Source organism: Scatophagus argus, chromosome 11, assembly GCF_020382885.2.
Source record: "Scatophagus argus isolate fScaArg1 chromosome 11, fScaArg1.pri, whole genome shotgun sequence".
Classification (NCBI taxonomy): domain Eukaryota; kingdom Metazoa; phylum Chordata; class Actinopteri; family Scatophagidae; genus Scatophagus; species Scatophagus argus.
This window is the reverse complement of record NC_058503.1, coordinates 22,940,179-22,959,969: the sequence shown is the minus strand read 5'-3', so window position 1 is coordinate 22,959,969 and position 19,791 is coordinate 22,940,179. Positions and strand designations below refer to the sequence as shown.

At 46.1% G+C, this 19,791-nt stretch overlaps 2 protein-coding genes across 2 annotated transcripts; both read right to left on the bottom strand.

Annotated features, from left to right (window-relative positions):
* Positions 1–1,608: 1,608 nt before the first annotated feature.
* Positions 1,609–12,046, bottom strand: il10rb (interleukin 10 receptor, beta). The gene is made up of 8 exons (XM_046404199.1): positions 11,838–12,046; positions 7,117–7,246; positions 6,546–6,730; positions 5,875–6,035; positions 4,440–4,593; positions 4,126–4,283; positions 3,672–3,817; positions 1,609–3,540 (listed from the first exon to the last, which is right to left on the bottom strand). Exons 1-8 carry the CDS (start codon positions 11,908–11,910, stop codon positions 3,303–3,305), a joined length of 1,245 nt encoding a protein of 414 aa, XP_046260155.1. The 5' UTR covers positions 11,911–12,046; the 3' UTR covers positions 1,609–3,302.
* A 1,187-nt stretch (positions 12,047–13,233) lies between these two features.
* crfb4 (cytokine receptor family member b4) lies at positions 13,234–19,035 on the bottom strand. Its single transcript, XM_046405217.1, has 7 exons — positions 18,748–19,035; positions 18,167–18,290; positions 16,710–16,882; positions 15,739–15,893; positions 14,911–15,058; positions 14,250–14,395; positions 13,234–14,107 (listed from the first exon to the last, which is right to left on the bottom strand). Exons 1-7 carry the CDS (start codon positions 18,803–18,805, stop codon positions 13,922–13,924), a joined length of 990 nt encoding a protein of 329 aa, XP_046261173.1. The 5' UTR covers positions 18,806–19,035; the 3' UTR covers positions 13,234–13,921.
* Between the last annotated feature and the right edge of the window lie 756 nt (positions 19,036–19,791).

Here is a 19,791-nt window from a genome sequence, read left to right as displayed (position 1 = left end):
ATCTTTCTTTTTTCTTTTTCTTTTTTTAAAGTCCAGACGCCTTTTCTAACCCCTTTTGCCTTAACTCTTTGCGTGAATATGACCTGGATGACTGAGAATCTCCACAGATATTTTTTAAGTTACTTTATTAATCCCAAACTGGGAAATGACTTCTCTGCATTTAACCCATCACTGATGGTAACACACACACATGCAACATGCAGTGAAACACACAGGAGCAGTGGGCTGCATCAAGCGCCCGGGGAGCATATATATTGGGGGTTAAGTGCCTTGCTCAAGGGCACATCAGCCGGCTATGTGATAATGTCCCCACCCCTAATGAGGGGTGGGGACATTATCACTTCACCACACTCAAATTTCTTCCTGCCTGCCCGGTAGGGGAATCGAACCAGCAACCTTCTGATCACAAGCCACATCTCCAACCTCTAGGCCACGGCTGCCCCCACACGAGCCAAAGCAATGATCCATACAGTCAGTGGTTTTTACGCCAATCACATTAACATTTGTTCCATAGTTATTGACATTTTCACTGCAAAACCACAGCTACTGTTGATGCCAGAGTGTGATGGTCAAGTCACATTAGTCACTTTAGTCACCCCTCTGCAGCCTGCCTCATGTGTGCGTCTCCCAGGATGCAGAGATCACTTCCTGGACATGAGGGTGGTGTTACTTCAGCCTGTTTTGCTGAACTGTCAGACCTTTGGCCATGAACAAATCAGCTCAGCAGAGGGCAACATTTTCCTGAGGGAGGTCGGCTCAGGAGGGTGTTGCTGTCCACTGTGTCCACTGTGTCCACTGTTATGGACCATAAACCTCTGAGCAGCACACATCCACGTACAGCCGTTTAGTTTGTCGGCTCATATGCAAACTCATTCAGCTTTGCCGTAACACCAGAACAGGAGAATAGAAACACATTCTGTATTCTGTCTCGCTACACATGATTTCACGCCTTGACATATGAATGTGTTGTTTTTTTTCCCCGAATCTGAAAGGTTCACTTCCTGTGTGTCATAATTTCTCAACAATCAGCAGCAGGCATGATGACTCGCTGAACTGGTCTGGGCTGGTGTGGTTGGCATGTGGGGGCACCTCCTCCCATTTCCGGAGCCATTAGGAAAGTGAAATGGAAAGCGGACAAACCTGGCATGTGTGACTGAAAGGACATAAACCTGGGCGGGTGAGATGATGGCCTAAATGCATTGTGGGACAGACAGAATCCGTCAGGTCAAAGTCTGCACACGGCATCAGACTTTTATAGTCAGTTACTTTCCACCACAACCAGGAAATAAGAGATCACGGAGGTGCTCTCATTATTTCTGTGCTGCTGTTTGTCCGTCCACGTAGTTTTGATGTGATCTTCAGGGGTTCAGGAATCGGAATCAGGAAAACAGTGGAGCAAAAAGCACAACGTGAGCCTCCAAAATACATGGAGTGGAAGTATAAAGTAGCCGAAAATGCAAAGCAAAGACTGAGATCAGGACAAGTCCAGAGTTACAGAAAACGTCACGACAAATCCGGGTACCCTGACTCTTTAGACCAGGAGCTGAGGATCTGTGTGTGTGTGTGTGTGTGTGTGTGTGTGTACAATCACTCATTCTGACACCAAGGTTTGGCACAAGAGGTGCTTTATTACACTATACGGCTGTCCGTGTGGGTGGACACAGCAGATGGTGGACGTGAGACAGACGCTGACATCATCACTGCTTTGGCAACACACACTCGACCAGCACATAGCGAAGCTGTGTGTTTATGCACAGTTGCAACAGACGTGACAACAGACGTGACAACAGACAGGCAAAATGTTGAGGCAACAAAGAAAGCCGAGCTTGAGGAAATTTCATCACAAACCGGACTGGTTTTCTACCAGCTCCAAAGGTTTCCTCGCAACACTCGCCGCCTCTAAATGTCCGCCGTACGCCAAAGAATTTATGATTTACGAGTCTGTTGTTGTGAAGCAGACAGAAGCGATGAAAGCTGCTTAGCAGAGCAGACGTGGATAAACGCGTGAGGTAAAACATGCGTGAAGACGCAGGAAGACCTGCGGTCGACTGCCGAGCTGCAAGCGCATCAATTCAATCTCTTCCAAACGACCACGTTTCTCTCTCAAGAACATAAAAATGCCCACAAGATGAACAAAAATAAAACATTATAAAAAACATATGAGGAAAAAGTCTTTGAGACAAATAAAACGTCATAAGAGCAAAGAAAAACAAACATGGCAGAGGCTGTAGGAGATTAAACAATACAAGCTTTTTTAACCTTTAACACAAGCTTATTGTTGGTGAGAAAAACAAATCTGAGCTTTCATAATGTTGGCTGCCGATAAGAGAAATATGTTTACTTCATTTCCGTAGTTGAAACACAGAAAGATTTCAGCATGAGGCCTGATGCAACTTGTTTTGAAGTTTAAATTCTCTGAAATGAGACGTTTCAGCAAAAAGTTAAATGACACAACAAAGACGTCTCCCCTCGCAGCGACCAGCGCCGCCTTCGCTGCCGACCTGTACTGCGCTACGCTGCGGTTACTGCAGTAACGCCGCTCAGTACCTCAGCCATCAGGCAGACAGACTACACCTGCTGGCTCCAGCCTGCTGCAGGTGTTTCTGTTATTTTGTCCGCCCCATTCGAACTGATGAGGGGCCACATAACGAGCAGCAGTCAGAGTCCCACAGTGCAGCCGAACCAACGGGGTCCCTGCAGGACTGTCAGGACCTCGACGCAGAGCTGAGGCTCCGAGCTCCCTCAGCGGGGTCACAATGTTTCACAGTAATCAAGTGAATAAAAGTAGACAAGTTTTGATCTGAACAAAGAAAATTTCAAAAGCTCCACTAGTTTTCACTTTTGATTGTGTTCAGTATTAACGAGCTTTGCTCACATCGTTAATTGGTCCTGCATAAAAAACACCTCACATCTACTCAAAGATATTTTGTGAATTTTCCAGAATGATTATTTGAATTTTTTAAAAAGTGTTAAATATTCATTTCGGATACATAAAACAATTAAAGATGCCATTGCACTCCATTATTTAATATTTTTTGAGAACAGTTTGATATTTGTACTATGTTGACTTCAAAGCCTCCTGAGGCAGTTTTTCATTGGAGAAGTTACAGTCAAAACGTCCAACTTCTCTGCAGTCCTAACGTGCAGCAAACTTAAACCAGCAGCGGCTGCACTTCCTTATTGGCAGCGAGACGTCATTGGAGTGACACCTCAGCAGATCACCTCCTGGTGCGTCTGTTGCTCGTCAGCGGGGCGGGGGAAGGCACAAACCTCTGTCTTCCCTTCACGCTCTTCCCGAGCCCTCACATGAACATGTCCACGACTCCCTCGTCCGCGACGGCAGGTCGGCTCTTGAGCCCTGGAGCCAAGTCCTGCATCTTCATCTGCTCCACACCCAGGCAGCCCTGACCGGGGATGGAGGAGGTCTCGGGACCTGCGGAGGTGAGGCCGCTGCTGGGCTGCTGCAGCCCCGAGCTGCCCCCTGTGGAGTAAACTCCCGAGTCTCTGCTGCTGCTGCTGTCCTGCCGGCTGTGTCTGCCACTGGGGACACAAAGGGGACGTACATTAATTCATTCGCTTCATGACAAAAAGCATCTGGTGGCTCCAAAATGTAACAACTAATGTCTCATTGAGTGCACTTTGTGAACGGGAAACACGGAGAACGAGCCCACCTGCTGTCTGGCTCCAGGCCTGATGGGGCATGGTGGACTTCCAGGACCGACTCTGGACAGATGATCACCTTATCGCACAAGAGCTCAGACTCAGAATCCGACGTGAGGAGGCGAGGGATGTCCGAGTCAGGGGAGTCACACAGAAGCTAAAGGAAGGAGGAGGAGGATGGAGAGACACAATTCAGTGTTTAAACTGTGGGAAGATCAGCTGAAAACATTCCAGTGCTGAAGCCTCAGAGATGTGCTCATGTACACAACAGTGACGGTAAAGCGGCTTTTCATTTGAATTTCATCAACTGATTCTGGTTCCTGACTGACTGCAGTGGAAGTCAGTTGCCAAGGAGCAAAAAACACACTCCTGTGGGTGGAATTTTGGCAGGACTCCCGAGCACCAAAGCGAGCTCGTCTGTCTGTCTGTCTGCGCTCAGAGATAAGGCAAACTGTGGCTTCGCACCTCCTGAAAGTGTGGGGGCAGCTGAGTGCGAGGGAAGAACACTGCCTTCACCATCTTGTAGATGCTATAGAAGCCACAGATCGCGACCAGCATGATGATGAAGCAGATCCCCAGAGAACCCAGGAAGCACAAGAAGATGAGCCACCAGGGAGTCACACCTGTGAGAACAAACAGAGACACACACACGCCTGTTATACACACACACCCCCAGCATGGAGACCGAGTGGTTAGAGCTGCAGAGATCCCAGTCTTCAGCAGCTGGGAGGGGATCCTGATCGCGTCAGGCGTCTCTGTGTCAGTGTAAGCTGTCCTACCTTCGGTCTGCCTGCACTGCGGTGAGGTGAAGCTGCTGCTCTTGTTGTAGAAGGTGGTGCCAGACTGGACTCTCACACAGTACATGGTCCAGGCCTTCAGGTTCGGCAGCGTCACCACGTTGGCTTGGCTGCTCAGCGTCTGAATTCCTGAGGCCTGAAAGGCAAATGAGAGCTTCACATTCTGTATGTCTCTACCCCCAAACAACATACTGACACGGTGTAAGAGTACGGGCCCAGCTGGGGTGTCCCGACACACACTGAAGTCCATTAGAGTCACTTTGTGGTGACCACAATCAGTCTGCACTCCCTCAGTGTTATGACTGATGGTCTGATGAACCACAGCATTTTGAAGACAATAAAATGTCAGCGATTAGATTTCCTGTTTCTACATTTACAGGAAAAACTTTATTTGAAAATCTATTCTTCTAAATCCCTCCGGTGCCTCTTCGCGAGGGCAGTAAAACCCTATCTGGTGTTTGAACGCACTAACGTCTCCAGTCAGACGCCGCCGAGACCCGACGTTGGCTCACAGGTCGTGTGTTTGGGAATCAAATATCTGTCACTGTGAGCCCACATCACATTATGTCACGTGCTCCCTACAGAGACTTCAGAACAAGCAGCAAAGTTTCATTTTCATTTCCAGTGAAATGATGCTTATAAAACATGCAGTCGTTCACATTTAGGCTCGCTGGTGGGAGAAGATTCATTCTGTCAGTCAAATTAAACAAACATATCAAGCAGTCGTTCATTAAGCTCTGCCATTGGCTTCTGCACATCAGCAGCTCTTCTTACATGCACAGTAAAGAACAGTGTAGCGCCGGCTGCAGCGCCGGCAGCAGCGCCGATGACCAGCTGGTCGTTTAGTGGTGCCCTTTGAGAGCTTTTTCATCAGTCTGTCGTGGAATTTCATTTGGAAGTGAATCTCATCAGCTTACAAAATACTCAGCAGACTGATAGAAAAAAAAAAACTGAGCAAACGTAATTTCTGTTAAATCCGTTAAATGTGCACACGCACTTTTGAAGCACACGTTTGTTTTTTCGTTTTGATTTTTTAACTGTACGTATTGTGGCCTTCGTCCAAATCATGTGACGATCGCGTCAGCTGTGGTTTATTTCAGGATGTTCTGTTGCAACCTGCATCTTCCTCATCTAACATGAAGACACTCCTGTTTCACGCTTCTACACAAACACAGCTGGCAGGAAATCAGGTTCTCTTTCTCGCGTGACATTCAGCCTCCTCCTAACACAGACAGGAAACGCCAAAACCAACAAACCAACACAACAGCATCAGAGAGAGCAGGCAGGCGCTCTGCTGCAGCCTCACCAGGTGTCTTCCAGGACCAAAGAGGATAAAAGTGAAGCGTGAACACGGCTTCTAATACAAACACAAAGAGGAGGATGGATGAGGGAGCCGCCGTCGGTCAGAGTTCCCCACCTGTGCGTCTGGAGAGTCTTCCCAGTAGACGATCTGGTAGTACAGATCTTGAATCAGCTCCTTCATGGACGTGTTGGTGGAGGACAGGGGGTCTTTGATGATGACGTCCAGGAGGCCTCCGGCAGGAGCCAGGTCCACTCTGCTCGGAGGACCCACGTCAGCTGGCAGGAGAACAGAGAGACGGAGGCTTGATTTGGAGCTCCACGTGACACCATGTGTTCAACCAACTAAATTATCTGGGTCCGCATTCAGGGCAAGTGGGGCTGAAACCGAAGTGAACAGCTTTGTGCCCCAGAGCCCTGAAGAGAAACAAGTTTCCTCACAGTGTGGGATCAAAGGCAGCTCGTCTGATACGCTGAGAGAGAATCGCTGTGTTCAAAGAGCACAACAACAGGAGACATTTTTCAGCCAAGCTGTCGACCGTGAACGTTTGCCACATGCCATCACACGAGCTCGTCAAACAGAGCGTCGGTCTCTGACGGTGAATGTGTGAAACGCTGACAGACAACAGCTCAGCTCAGAAATGTCCCTGTGTGCGGCGCACGGCTGCCTCATCCTGTCCGCCGCCACCGCCACCACGTTCAGACGGACCTCCACAGATCACAACCTGTCATCTTTCAGTTTCGGCCTGAACGTCTGCCCTCCCTCCACGTCTCATCCCTCCCTCTCACCATCTTTATCAGGGCAGAACTCCTTCTGCACCCAGTTGGAGTGTGTGTTCTTCAGGTTTGCTCGGACACGAAGCACATAGATGCCCTTGAAGTGCAGGTTGACGTGCGTCAGGTCACATGACCTGGGTGAAGCGTTGTTGCACACCACATTCCAGTTCACACTCTTGAACTTCAGCTTGAACCTCCTGATGGAAAGAGGAAAAACATGTCAAGCACACCACAGAACGACCACAGAACATGTTGACGAAAAAGAAGGTCCTGGAAGTCTGGAGTGAGACCTTCTTGATTTAAACATTCACGGGACGATTTAAATCAGCGTTTCTGGCGCCTTTTCAGACTGAAATGTTGTTCAAGAGGAAGACAACACATGAGTTTTAAACTTTTATATTCCAGTTTGCCAGCACTTCATGTTGTTCCTCTCAGCTCTCCAAGTGCAGGAACGTCTGGCTTCAAGTCAACTTCTGGCTCGAATCATCACCTTTTCGAGCTGCTTCCTCTAGTCGGCTCGTCCCTCCTGACAAACCGCGCCAGACGCTCCGACGCGTGTGATGGGCGTGTTCGTGAGACTTACGGCACGTATTGGGTGGTGAAGGTGACAGCATGACTCTCTGCGGCGCCCTCGTCCCAGTCCCAGCTCAGCGTGTAATTGGTGTTCAGCGTCACCATGGTAACGTTGTGGGGTGTGGCCAGCTGTTCTCCCGCTGAAACAGACACATGACGACGTGGCAGCATTTCATCAACCAATACCAAAAAATGGATATCAGACGGCTACAAACAATCACTGGCTTGACTGATTCATGTGCTATTCATCACTGGAAGTGAGGATAAAGTGTCAGTGTTCTTTGTCTTATTCTTTAAATGTTTCTAATAATAGCAGAATATAATAGCATTTATGTTATGGACTATAAAAATACAATATGTGGTGGATTGGAAGGGGTGAGTAAATTGTACTTATTCTAAATTTGGACACAAATGTGCATCAGCTCCAAATACTGGAGGGCTGTAATCTCCCAGTGGACTCGTCCATTTATTGGTCGCTATGTTCTGGCTAGACCAAAAATCTGATTGGTCGATTTTTTGCCATGTTAATTTCATCAGGAGGAAAGTACCAAGTGCTAACGCGGGTGTTTTCAGAGCACCCTGGTTTCACAGGTTTCACCCCCCTTGTTTTCACTATACTGGATCAGTCCAACCCACTAGAGACAGACAGACTGAAGAACGCAGTAGAAGGCCTCGGTCTGCTGGTTTGAAGAATATTTCTTTAATTTTGAGTGTTTCATTTACAGTCAGTCAGAGACACAAGTGGAATGTAAAGTTTGCATATCACAGCTTGACTACAAACATGACGTGTCACCTAATATCACCTTGCAGTTGTTTTATTTTCTTTAGCCTAACGCACAGTTACGCTGTGCTCACTGTTTGTGAGCTATACTTTACCTTTTCTGCACCCGTCTTGATCCGGTTTGTTTAATAAATATTATTTTTTTCTTAAAGTGGACTTGCCGTTTGTGTTTAAGAGTAAATGTTTTGAGTTAACAGTCTATTGGTGTCTCAGCCATGAAGCTGAGCTACGTTCAGACTCGCTCTGCATGTTCTCACACAGAGCGAGATGATGGCGTCTATCGGTTATTATAACATGACAAAAACAACTGTCAAAATGTTGCAGTTCTTGTGCTGATAACGCATTAGCTTTCCTTTTCCCAAACAGCTGCTCGCTGCAGTTTATGGGAAAGCGGAAATCCCGTTGTACCTGTACAATGACAATAAAAGCTTTCTATTCTATTCTATTCTATTTAGCAACAGTTACTGAGACCAGAGGAAATTGTGCAGCTTTTGGGGACTGTTTTCAGCAGCAGGTTAATGTCGATCTCGTGCTCCAGTCCATGAAGTATTTCTGGCAACAGGATGGGAGCACGCAGGATTCAGCCAAAACAAACAACACCAGAGCCCACAGAGGAACAACACACCTGGGACACACAATACAATGTCAGAATAGCTGCAGAAATGTTATGCTTCATCCGATTTCTCATCAGTGTGAGGCTGACGAGATAATCACCGAAATTTTATTTTGGGGTGAACTGTTCCTTTAAAGTGTTACAGCAGTGACTTACAATATAAATATAACTGCTGAGTTAATAATCGTGAGCTGCTGGCTTTGTTTGTTTGTTTGTTTTTAGAGAAACATTTGGAAACAATACGTTGACATGAATCCCTTAAGACTCAGAAACAGATGAAACAGAGAAGAGCTCACGAGTGTCACCAATATTAATAACACCGAAAGGAGAACAAAACAAGTGCTTTCATCATTCTGTTTTGTGTAATGTCTGACGGGACTCTGGAAAGTCCAGGCTAAATCTGTGGCAGCCTTAAAGAGGAACAAACCAAAGAAACAGAGAATCACTGAACTCGTTTTGGCCTTCAGGGGTGAAAACACCTGTGGACGGAGCAGCACTCGGCAACACCTGCGGGCTCAGAAAGAAAAGGGGAAAACTGTGCGAAAGAGATGAAAGCTGTTTCGACCTCCCGCGTGACTGAACCAAAACAGGAAACGTTTGGGGGACAAACGCAGGTAGCTAAAGGCAGGATGGCGGCTCTGCCCGGTGCTTCCTGTGTGGGGTTGTGCATGGTTGTGTGTCTGTTGTTTGTTGGGCTGCCTGTGGACTGAATCAGTGTTTCTCACTCCTTTTCTTGTGTAATTCCTCTTTTCTGTGAAACTCAAACCACTTGCTTTTATCCACAGAGCAAATTTCCATCACACACGTCATTCCACACCTCAGCCGCACCTCCGGCATTCATCCCGCATACCTGAAAACAACCAGCTGACCGGCACGGCAGGTAACTCTCACGTGTTGGCCTTATTTTCCTTTTCAGATGCTCTGTTGATTTGTTTGGGAAGAAGAATCTACCATCTGTTGATCTTTATGAATGAAAAAACTATGGCAAAGCAACAATGTTTAAATCAAAAATCACAGACGTTAAACACAGCGGTGGCTGAGAGAGCAACCCGCCCCCGCAGGTACAAGGTCCACAGCACCGAGCGACGGCTCAGGCTCTCCAGGGGTGGCACAGCACGAGTGAAACTACTTCAATGATTCACACAGCGAGACACAAACCCAGTCAAATGGAAAAGCGAAACGATGAATCTGATGCGCGTGACTTTAACAGCTCTGTCGGATGGCTTGTGTCTCAGTCCAGCAGGACAGACGTCAAACAGCAACCAGTCTGGACCCTTTCTATCAGACCGGTTACCAGACAAACACTTCCAGAGGCCTCGTCCTTAAAGCCTCTTCTGTCTTAAAAGTGAAACATGAAGTAAAACCTTGAAAGCAGAACATAAATTCCACATTAGTATAGCTCATCACAAAGACTGTTTTGTTCCTACAGTTATATACATATTTATAACATATCTGCATTAAAGAAACTGACAAACCAGCAAATGTTTGACATTTTTGCTTGAAAAATGACTAAAGTGATTGATGAATTATCAAAATAGCTGGCAACGGAGCTTCTTTAAGACGTCAGGTGATACTTCAGACTCGTTTTGCTTTCAGCCTTCAGAAACTCCTGCAGGCTAGTTTATGGCTGCCTAAACTGCAACTAGACTCGGGTTAGCCTAGCAACAACGTGACTATAAACATCTCATAACGCAACACTCTCTGTACACGCCCGTTTCAGGGTGGTGCATCTGATGCCAAATGTGAACGACCAGATGGACATTTCGCCTTATCATCAGACCAGCACAGTAACTTAAACTCAACATCCTTTAAACAGCTCACATGCTGTATTCTGTGACCAGCAAGGTGTTCTGTCTGCCTTTATTCAAAACAGTCCGATTTTTAATCAGGAGAAGAGGAGGAAGAAAGTCACAAAGTGAGGATGACTCCCTTCCGCCGAACCTCAACAGATCCTCTTTAAACACAAACACAGATTATTTCACTCCAAGGTCAGGAAGAGCTCGGCTGCACACTGAAACTGTTTACTTGGCAGTCTTGGGTGTACACACTTCCTCTGCACGCTTGTGTCGAAGAGACGGTGATGTGGTGAACTGTGCTGCTCAACGCTCATATCGCCTGAACTAATCCCAAATGTTGAAACTCTGAAATCCATGTAATCCAACAGGAAGTGCAGACTCACAGCACACAGCGAGTACTTTCTGTTTCTCCGAGGGGAGTTTTGCCCCGGAATGTTTTGTGTGTTTTTGTGTGTGTGTGTGTGTGTGTGTGTGTGTGCGTGTGTCAGACTTGTTATCAGCAGCTACTTCTTCTTTGGTCTGTTAGTAAATCTAACCACTAATAATTATAACCATGTGTGGACTGGTAGGTGTACTTCTGATAAAACCACAACAAGATCACAACAAATTGTGGAATGTAGTTGATTGTGTACTTCAGTCGAAATTCTAAGCACTTGTACTTCATTTGAGTATTTGGTACAACTTTATACTTGCAGTCCACAACATGTGAGAGGTCAGGAGCTTTCACTCCACCACATTTGTATGGAGATTTTAGTTACGTTTCACGTTTTTTTCCTGTGCTGTGAAATGCATGAGTTCCTTGACGTGTTGAGAAACTTCTCCTCCCTCCTCACATGAACTAAGTCTTTAAGAGGCCTCTGGGATCGGCTGGAAAATGAATCATCACACGAAAACCACGTCTGGCTACAAAGACACGATGACCTTACCGAGTGTGGATGACAGAAGCCAACAGCACAGAAAGGAGCTCGAACATCAAATTAAAATGACACTTTGGTACAGCAGGAACATCAATCCCAACACATCTGATAAAACAGAAACACAATGACAGGACAACACTTCACTGTCCCAGGAGTACTTTTGCTTTCGGTGCGCTATCACTGGGTAGTGACCTTTTGAACGCAGGACTTGGAGCGGAGTATTTTCACAGTGCGGCTGATTTCCGTAAATGATTCGCTCCGCTGGCTGTCCTCTTGTACGAGACTAAAACCGATCGTCAAAACACCGGTGGGGTTTTTTGGAGTGGAAACATGAGGTGGGCTGACATGTAGCAGTTACAACAGCTAGCTTACAGTAACAAACGCGTCCGGTGCTTGACTTCATCAATTAAAGACATCACGTTAATACGCCACAAACGTAACGCGGGGCGGTGTCGGGGAGATGTAACATTGGGCCAATACTTCAGCTGGATGTACATACAGCTGGTACACCCTTAAGACAAACTCACATCATGTCAAAAACGGATAACAATCGCTAACATTACCCGCCAGTCCAACAACACACGCCGAACGTTAGCAAGCTAACGGCTAGCGGACAAAACTTACCGACGACGTTATGGAGGCAGCAGAAGAGAAGGCCCGCGCGAAAAGCGGTGGTCGTCATGGCTGATGCTGACATATTTCGGGTTAATGGTGGCACTTCAGAAGTTCATCGTCTCTGCTCAGCACGGGCGACCTCCGCTCGACTCTCCGCTTTGCTCCGCCGAGGCAGCGCCGCGAGACAACCACTGCAAGTGCGAGTGGAAAGTGTATGTGGAGTTCCGGTTGAACTTTCAAAATAATGTCCAAGTCAAACCAAAAAGCCACAGAGGACTCAAGTGTTGAACTTGAGATGAGCTCATGTGATTGTATAAGCGCAAATCAAAGACAGAGTTTTATCACGTCACCGTTATCACATAAATTAAAATATCATATAAGCAGCAAAATGCAGCGAATCCCGTCACTCTTTTTATCTCAGTTCCCCTTATAGAAACAGTGCCACATGATCTGACCTGTCGTCTTGGCCTTTATATGCCTCTAAAAGGTGAAATAGTTAACAATTCATTGTGTGTTTATATATTAAATTACATAATAAAACGAGGGTGTACACGGTTTATTCATTTAAACTACTTCTGAATGCAGGAGGAGAATGGTTAAATCGTTTGTTAAAATTTAAAGTGATAACGATCCAACACGCAAAGCACAGTTAACACACTTTATCAAGTATGATTAACTGCTGTAGTGTTTTAACGCCAAACCACGTGACATCAACCACTGACAGATCGCATTTCCTTATGTAAAGGCCACGAGCAGGAGCGCTTTTAATTTGAAAGCACAATAATCACTGTTCCGGTCTTATTGCTGAACTGATCACCGTGACGGAGCTGCTGGTTTACAGGCGACGTGATGACGGTTAATTAAGATTGTTTTGGTGTGATTGTTTTTGATTATCATCGATAATTGTGTATTTATATACAGAGTATATGTACACGAGTAAAATGTTCCCTAATGTGGGCGCCCATTAACATAAGGAGGTAACAACACATGTTCTACTACATACATGCGTCATATACAGTATACTTACTATATATATGCAGCTGTGCAGCACACACTTGTGCACACATACCTGCAGGTCTGTATACACCTGTGTATGAGCACCTGCTCGGCCTCTCGGTGCTGAAGGAAATGGGAATAAGCACAGCTGATGCTGACGAGTCCTTCCGTGTCGGGTCCTCCAGAGACCACGCAGACGCTCTCCTAACACCGAGACAACACAGGCTTTGGAAGACGCTAACTAGAGTGTGTGATTGGAAAAAGTCCCGCAGCAGTGAATCATACAATTACAGTAATCACGTTCTGAGTTACCACCAACACTATCTGTTCAGCTTTAATGGTAAGTGTTTATGGGTCAGGTGGACTTTATTTCTTGTGAAGGTAAAATGAACACAAACCTCTTGTAGTCTTAGTTTGTCTTCTTTAAATTTTAAGAATCTTAATGTAAACACTTCAAGTTAATATATACAATAAATATACAACACATACATGTAGAATCAAACCAAAGGCAGACAGACACGTGTCGAGATCCTGACACTGTCTGGTTTGCCTGCTCAGCCCTGTGACAAACACGCTTTCACGCCGAGCTTCTCTGAACTGTCACAACTGAAGTTCATTTCATCAGAAAAAAACCCCTTCATGTTTCCACAGCGAGGCAATCAAAACTCTGTATGCCTCACAAAAAGTGTGCATTCGATGGCAGACTGTGCATCCGGAATCATACAAAGTAAACCTTGTAGCACCATGGCAGTATAAATACTTCACTGCGGGCAGTGGGGGTGTGAGGGCCGTGACAGGGCAGCTCTGTCACGGCCCTCCAGTTGTGTACAATATGTGGTAAAGCTGCAAGCAACAGTAGGACGGTTCAGCACACAAACAACTTGGATGAGGTATGAGTCGTGTACCTACACGTCTCTGTGGCCCTGCTGTAGACCACTTCACAGCCACACCTGCTCGGTGGAGCAACATGGGAGTGCTGCAGGATGCGCTGCTCTACAGCTCTGAAGCTAAGTGAGAACTGATTGCTTCACCGTTTCCCAGAGTCCCCACAGCCCGCAGATGGGCTCTTCCTCATTCTGTGCTCTTCCTCCTCTCCCCTACTTCGTCCCCACTGTGACGTCCTGCTGTGTACTGCAGCTGCTCCCTGCTGCTGCCTCCAGAGGGCGCCCTTCCTCCACGGTATTGTTGTATGCCACGATGCTCACCAGATGGTAGATCTCCTTAGGCGGGTGCGAGTTCCACATGGCTATGTACATGGACGAGTTGGGTCGCTCCAGCAGGTCCTGAAGGGCAGGAAGGAGGCAAACTGATTGAGGTTTGAGTCACATTAGCACCTGGCTAAGCATCAAAAAGAAGTTGACACATCACATGTTGCTGTTTGACTTGACAGGTCCTGAAGGTGAATTATCAATTACAAACACACACCTCTTTAAAATGCGAAGGCAGAGCGTCTTTAGGGCAGAGGAAGTTGGATATACTTTTATGATACACCACAGCAACCACCACCAGAGCCACGGCCGCAGCCATGACAACGAACGCCACCACCGCCGCCACCCACGGAGCCTCTTCCTCTGCACAGCGAGCAGGACAAAAACAGCAGAAGTTCATCAGAACGTTGCCAGTTTACTGCAGTCTGTTGACTCTTCCTGGAGCATTTAGACCTGAATCAGTCACTGCAAAACCCAACACCAGCCAGAGAAACAGCAACAGTCTGTCAGACAAGCTTTTAAACAACGTCAGCCTCAGCCTCATTAGTTCCAGCCTCACTGTGGTGTTGTGCAGAAAGGTAGAGGAGGGGGAACATGAATGTCTGGACCTCACTTAATGGAAATCCATCCAGCAGTTCTTCTCACAAAAGTCTTGACTGTGTGTATACTGCAAATGTTCGTGCATTCGTGCAACAACTCTGCACCACAGTGTTTGGTCTGAGCACACTGATAAGTGTGTGTTCACGTCCATTTTTTGTTGGAATTATAAGAATATGGTTGATTTAATTCGCAGATTCAAATGTCTCCTTGCAGATGTAATTCTTTCAGATGGTGGTGAAAGCGTCACTGCTACAAATGAAGACAAAGGAGTGGCTTACTTATGGTGGTGCTCTCGCAGACAATTCTGCTGGGCAAGCTGGGTTTGGGGTTCCTCGTGTTGATTTGGACTTGGACGCAGTAATTGGTCCAGACGTTCAGCTCAGGCAGCTTCAGGCGGTTTTGCTCTATGTCGCTGATGTTTCTGGCCTACGGGAAGAGAGACGTGATGAGGGGTGTGGCCTGCAGCAGCTACAGGACGCCGCAGAGAAACGAGAGGGAAACGGTCACAGATAAGCTGCTGAAATCTCATCCCCCACCACAACACTGATGTAAACGTCTGATTTCAAATGTCTGAAAATCCATCTGGTCAAAATTAAATCACAGTAAGGGCTGAAAACAAAAGCTGAAACGAGGACAATACTGGCACAGCGTCACGGCAATAAAAACTGCTGCTCTGTGGGGAAGATATTTACAGTTACTGAGTCACAGAAATGGTATGAAAGCCTTCTACTAATTAATAGTTATCTGTATGATAAAAACTGGATTTGATAAATTTGTTAACACTTTTTAACTGATGACAAATAGTTTGTGTTGGCTGTGGCTCAGTTGGTTTGGCGGACTCTCCACTAATCCTGAGCCTGGTGGTTCAGGATTATTTTACTATCTGCCAGAAAGCTACCGGCAATCAACATTTGTGCTCAGAACTTCTTTTTATAATTCCCCTTTTTTTCCCCCGTAAGAATATAAAAGTCCTTTGTAAGTTGGTCTGTTTATTTCTAGCTTAACAAACAAATTAATTAATTTCAAGACATTAATGAACTTTGGCTACTTGACCATTTTCAGTCCAAGTCAACATGTGTCATCTACAAACAACCAGTCTGTCCCACCTTTTCCTTCTGGCCTTCCTTCCAGTAGGTGATCTTGTAGGTGGGGGAGCTGTAAACATTCCTGAGTGCTGAGAACCTGAACACTGGATCTTTAATGCTGACTTCAATAGAATCCCCACTGGAGATGAGTGTGACATTCGGTGAACCGATGATGGCTGAGGAAGAGGAGAGTGGGAAAACGTGATGAGGGAGCTAACAAAGCTAAGAACCTCCACACGCTAAGCTGTGTTTGACTTGATTTGACAATGATGTAGTGATATGTAACGGGTTTATCGGTTATTCAAACCACCTCTGTGAGACCTCCAACCACTTCCATGTTTATTTTTCTTTAGCGGCCGCAGTGAAAATTTCAGCTCAGTTGTTGAGTTGTTTTGGCCAATGATGCAAAGCTCTCTGGCTGTGAAACTCCAGAAATGTTTTGTGTTGGCATGTGGCTGAGCAGATAATAACTGACTTTTCATTTTTGGCAAACTGTTCCTTTAAAGCAGCATTTATCTGTGTTTTTTAAATTATTTTTATTATTATCATTTCTTTAGCCTACTAATTGTTGCAGTCAAAAGTTGTTACGGCTAACATGTTCGTACAACGTTCCCTCTCCTTTTAGCTCCGTCTTTGGTCTCCACCACCCCCTGAGGGAAACATCTGTCTCTACAGCTGCTAAACTCTCCACCACGTTCACCAGCTGGACTCTAAACATGTCTGTCTGCTGTTGGGCGATGAGCTGGTAACGTCCAGAGGGTTCGACAGAATCTCCCTGCTGAAATCAGTGCAGTGAGACCGAACCCAAACAACCCTGAGCTTTGATAAAGGAAAACCAAAGCTAATGACGATTCAGCCTGTCAGAATCAGTTTAGTGATGCACTAATTTAAATGCCAAAACTCCATTCGAGACAGACAAACATGGCTGTGCTGTTCACGTGTGCAGTGTTTTCCAGCAAAAAGGCATTAAAACACACAGAGCTTCTACTCACTATCGGTGTCCAAGCGGAGAGGATTGCTCTCCACCCAGGCGGAGCTCTCAGCGCCCAGCTGCGCCCGCACAACGCCCCAGTACTTCCCGTACTCACTGAAGGTGGCGTTGTCGGTGAAGTCACATTCAAGTGCGGAGGTGTTCACACAGCCGTCTCTGTGGAGCAATATCGACCTGCACATAAAACACAGCACTGCCATTACAGGTGTGACCGCACAGGCTTCAGTTCCAGGTGTGCTCGTGGTGACCAGCGGAGCAAAAAGTCCCCACAAGTCATACTTAAGTTAAAGTATTACTTTAGTAAACATGAAAATCACTCAAACAGTACTTCAGCAAAAGTCCTAAGAAATGTACTTACATATTAATAGCACAAGGAAAAGTAAATTATATATACTGAACAGTAGTACTAGCAGTACTGTACTGCTTGGCTGATCCTCCGCATTTTTCCAATTATCAGACACAGTGTTTTTTAATTTAAAATGAGTGAATTTAAAAGTGTTTTACTTTGTCTCTGATGCAAAGTAACAAGTAACTACACTTATTGTAGTAAAAGGTAGATAGATAGGCAGATATACTTTATTGATCCCAGGCTGGGAAATTACAAAATACCTCAAAATTGTACTTAAACACAGTAGTACACAAATTTACATTCAGTCAGTGGTGATGGAACACAGTGGTGGAAAGTAACCTACCGGTAGTACACTTACTCAAGCAGTGTACCTCAGTGGTATCCAGAGGTACGCTACTCCACTACATTTATTTTAGTTAACTTGTCAGTTTAATAATGTGATCAAACTTTATTGATCTATGAGGGGAAATTCAGCAGCAGATAAACTGAAGGTGTTCACCTGCTTCACTGTTTAAACACACGGATGCATCAATAAGTGGAAAGCAGTAATACAATACTGGCCTACATCAGCTTAAAACAAGAAACCGAGTGATAGTAAGTAAAAATTTATATGCATGTGCTTTACTTCTAAGAGAGTATTTCTACGCTGTGGTACTTCTTCAATCTATATGACCATGTACTAAAGGATGAAGAGGAACACTGAGCTCATTGTTCTCCGGTTTTGTGAACAGTGTGTGTGATGTGTGTGTGATGTGTGTGTGTGTCCACTCATTAACACGAGCCAGTCTCTTTCCCAGAAGAGGAGGTCCTTGTGTTTGACAGGCCCCACGCTCGTGCTGTTGTTGTCTCACAGCGTTGCAGCTCAGCTCTGCAGTGACTGCACGCCCGTCTGGCAGGTTTGGCGGTTAGTTAAATGACGCCCCTGATAACATCTGGCTGTTAAACCCACAGCAGCCCGCCACACCACGCTAAGCACACGTCAGATCACAAAATGAGAAGCTACACATGCCGAACTGCATCTGTCCTTTCTCCTAATGAAACCAGCCCCGTGGACCGGCTCTGAGTGGCCCCGGACACGGTTTACTGTGCTCAGATCAGCGTTCACTCACTTGTATTGAGCAGTGTAGACCACGTTTGCGGCTGCGCCTTCGGGTGGATCCCACCTCAGCACCAGGTCCAGGTTGTGGGAGGTCAGGGTGACATTTCTGGGGGGGCTGAGGACTCCCGATACCACTGCTCAGTCCGGACCCAAACAAAACGGGACACAAAGTCATCACAGGCAAAGTCAGGACTGAAGAGGACAGTAAATGTAAAAGCAACGTCAAATCTGACCCCAGTGTTATCTGTTACATATTAACGCCAGGCGCTGTTCTTATCGTCAGGGTGTCAGATTTTACGAGCTATAATAACAGTCGATCCGGTCCACCAAATGATCATCTGGCCCGCAAAGAAACTTTCAGGTTCACTGAACGTAAATCAAACTGACAGATGGCAAAAGTATCCTTCAGTAAACTCCTCCCGATGTAGGGAGAAATACTGTTAGACCGAAACACGCTAATACTTTAGAGTTTGTGGCTGTCGCGGCTGTTCTGAAAGGTGAGCCAGTTCCTCCTGAGGACCAGACGGGTCCCTGGCACACACCCTGGACACTCTCAGTTCAGACTTTAACGAGGATAAAAACAGATGTTACCTGTGGGTCCACACAGTGAAGAAAAGGTGAGGATAAAGGCACAAACAACAGGCGACATCTTATCCGAAAAGCCGTGTGTATCGTAGTCCAGCTGAACGGGGTGTGTGCGCGCGCAGGTCTTTCACTTTTCAACGCTGTGTTTCCTGGTAGCCGTCAGTAAGACGGGGCGGGGAAGTCCGCGGTAACGAAACCTGTTCCTACACAGAAACGTCTGGTGCTTCAAGGAATCAACCTGTGATACGCACACGTATAAAACCACCACTCGCGTTCAGTCGTCGCCTGAACAGACTGTGTCGTGGTGGCGAGTATTAAGTGCGCGAACGTGCGGACAGTGGCGGACTCGTGCGCTGCGAGGGCAGGGGCCGAAAACCCAACAAAAAGGCCACCAGGGACCAAAGTCAAAAAATCCTGTCTCACGTGAAGGTGAAAAATGTCGCTATTACAGAATTAGCCTAACTGAAGAATTTCCTAAGTTAGGAAACTTCATTTAAGATGGCATGAGCCCTGTATTAAATTCAAATTAACCACCAAAATTGGCAGCACGGCCTTTTTTTTGGTCTGTGGGACAACGATAATAAAGGAGGGGAACAGCATTAACACTTGCTACAATTGAAAGTCTAAGCTAATGGTGTTAGCCTGTTGGAGAAGCTAACACTGTTGTAAGCCTGCTGAAGAAGCTAACATCACTGTTAGCTGGTTGTAGAAGCTCTTGTTTGCCAACTGAAGTTCTAAGTTAATACTGATGTTAGCTTGCCAGCTTTAAATTTCCTTTAAATTATACGTTTAACCCTTCAAAGTTAAAATTCAAAGCCCATCTTTTCTTATCCATTATAGCAGGCTAGCTAGTGACAAAATGAGATGGCAGTTGTCGAGGATACAGCCAGTCTCATGCGCACTCTGAACACATATACAGGATGGTCTGAGATAGTGTCGGACACACAGGTGAGTTTAAGAATAGCTTCTGTCGTAGGATGATAGCATTTTTCCTTTTCATGGTAAGTAAAAGCGATATACTTCAAGCTAACTAACAAGCACTAAAAGCCA